Source organism: Coturnix japonica, unplaced genomic scaffold, assembly GCF_001577835.2.
Source record: "Coturnix japonica isolate 7356 unplaced genomic scaffold, Coturnix japonica 2.1 chrUnrandom720, whole genome shotgun sequence".
NCBI lineage: Eukaryota > Metazoa > Chordata > Aves > Galliformes > Phasianidae > Coturnix > Coturnix japonica.
The window spans coordinates 8,903-10,736 of record NW_015440083.1 but is presented as its reverse complement, the minus strand read 5'-3'; the positions used below and the strand labels follow the sequence as shown (position 1 = coordinate 10,736).

The 1,834-nt window shown below is 54.0% G+C and overlaps 1 protein-coding gene across 1 annotated transcript; it reads left to right on the top strand.

Annotated features, from left to right (window-relative positions):
- Positions 1-541: 541 nt before the first annotated feature.
- On the top strand, positions 542-1,618 carry LOC107307623 (leucine-rich repeat transmembrane protein FLRT1-like; the record flags this gene model as incomplete). Its single annotated transcript, XM_015851151.2, has 1 exon — positions 542-1,618. A coding segment is annotated over one exon (1,077 nt), but the record flags the coding sequence as incomplete, so codon positions are not given.
- Between the last annotated feature and the right edge of the window lie 216 nt (positions 1,619-1,834).

Here is a 1,834-nt window from a genome sequence, read left to right as displayed (position 1 = left end):
CATCCCCATCGCCAATGTAAAGCCATCTTCATCCCATCCCAATCCAACTCCTGTCCCATCGATCCTGATTCCCTTATGAGCCCACTGCTCATCCCATCCCATCTCAATCCATCCACTGCATCCCAGTATGAGCCCATTGCTCATCAATCCCATATAATTCCACATCCATCCGCATATTAACCCATCCCATCCATCCCATCCCATCCCATCCCATCCCTGCATCCCATAGAGCCCATTGCTCATCCCATTCTCCATCCCATCCCCATCCCATCCTGACCCATATGAAGCCCACTGCTCATTCCATCAATCCTCAGCATCCCATCCCTGACCCTATATGAGGCCCATTTGCTCATTCCACTCCCATCATTAATACCATCCCATCCCATCCCATCCCATCCATCTCATCCAATCCATTTCCCATCCCAATCCCATGCCCATCATCCATCTAATCCATCTCCTCCCATCCCATCCAATGAATCCCATTATGGCCGCATTTGCTCATCACATCCCATATAATCCCATCCACATCCCATATTAATCCCATGCTTCCCTTTGGGGTGGAGCAGCCCCTTGTCCGTCCGTCTGCCGTTGCGCCGGTGGTCGAGTGTATTGCAACGACCGCGGATTGACGGCCGTTCCCGAGGGGGTCCCGCCGGGGGTCACCACCCTATTCCTACAAAACAACCGTATCGGAGACGCCGGGATCCCACCACGTTTGGGTCATTATCAAGCTTTAAGGGTCCTTTATCTTTACGCCAACGCATTGGAACAACTCCCCCGTCATCTCCCACCGGCTTTAAGGGAGCTTCACCTTCAGGATAACAACGTCAGGGGGTTGTGTCGTCGATCTTTAGCTCGTGCTCCGTTATTAGAACGTCTTCATTTAGACGATAATTCAGTATCGGCCGCCGGGATCGAAGAAGACGCCTTCGCCGAGAGCGGGAGGTTGAGGTTATTATTCCTATCGAGGAATCATTTAAGCAGCGTCCCATCCGGGCTCCCACCCGCGTTAGAAGAGCTTCGTTTGGATGATAACCGTATCCACACCATCCCGTTAAGAGCATTTGAAGGTTTACCAGCCTTAAGGCGTTTGGTGTTAGACGGGAACCTATTGGCCAACCAAAGGATGGCGGATGATACCTTCAGTAATCTATATAACCTAAGTGAGTTATCGTTAGGTCGGAACGCATTAGCGGCACCGCCGGCGAATCTACCCCGAGCTCGACTCCGTCGCTTATCATTAGCGGCCAACCTTATCAATCACGTCCCGGCCGGTTCCTTATCAAAGATGAGATGGTTGGAACGTTTGGATCTATCGGATAACAACCTGACCACGTTACCCAGGGGGTTATTCGACGACTTGAATCGTTTGAGCCATTTGGGTTTAAGGAACAACCCGTGGTTTTGCGGATGTAATTTAGCTTGGTTAAGGGATTGGGTTCGACGGAGGACGGCCGGTGGGTTGGAGGTGAGGGGGCTTCTATGTCAAGCACCGGCCCGGTTAAGGGGGTTACCTGTAGGGGAATTAAGGGGGGAGATGGACGCTTGTGGGACCCCAGCGCCGGTTAATGGGGCACCGGGGGTCTCACGGGGTGGGGGAGTTATGGGGCAACAAGGGGTTGGGGGGCAACAAGGGGTTGGGGGGCAACAAGAGGGTCGTGGAGGACAACAAGGGGTTGGGGGGCAACATGGGGTTGGGGGACAACAGGGGGGGATTGGGGGGCAACAAGGGGGTGTTGGGGGGCAATATGGGGTTGGGGGGCAACAAGGGGGTGTTGGGGGGCAATATGGGGTTGGGGGGCAATATGGGGGTGTTGGGGGGCAATATGGGGGT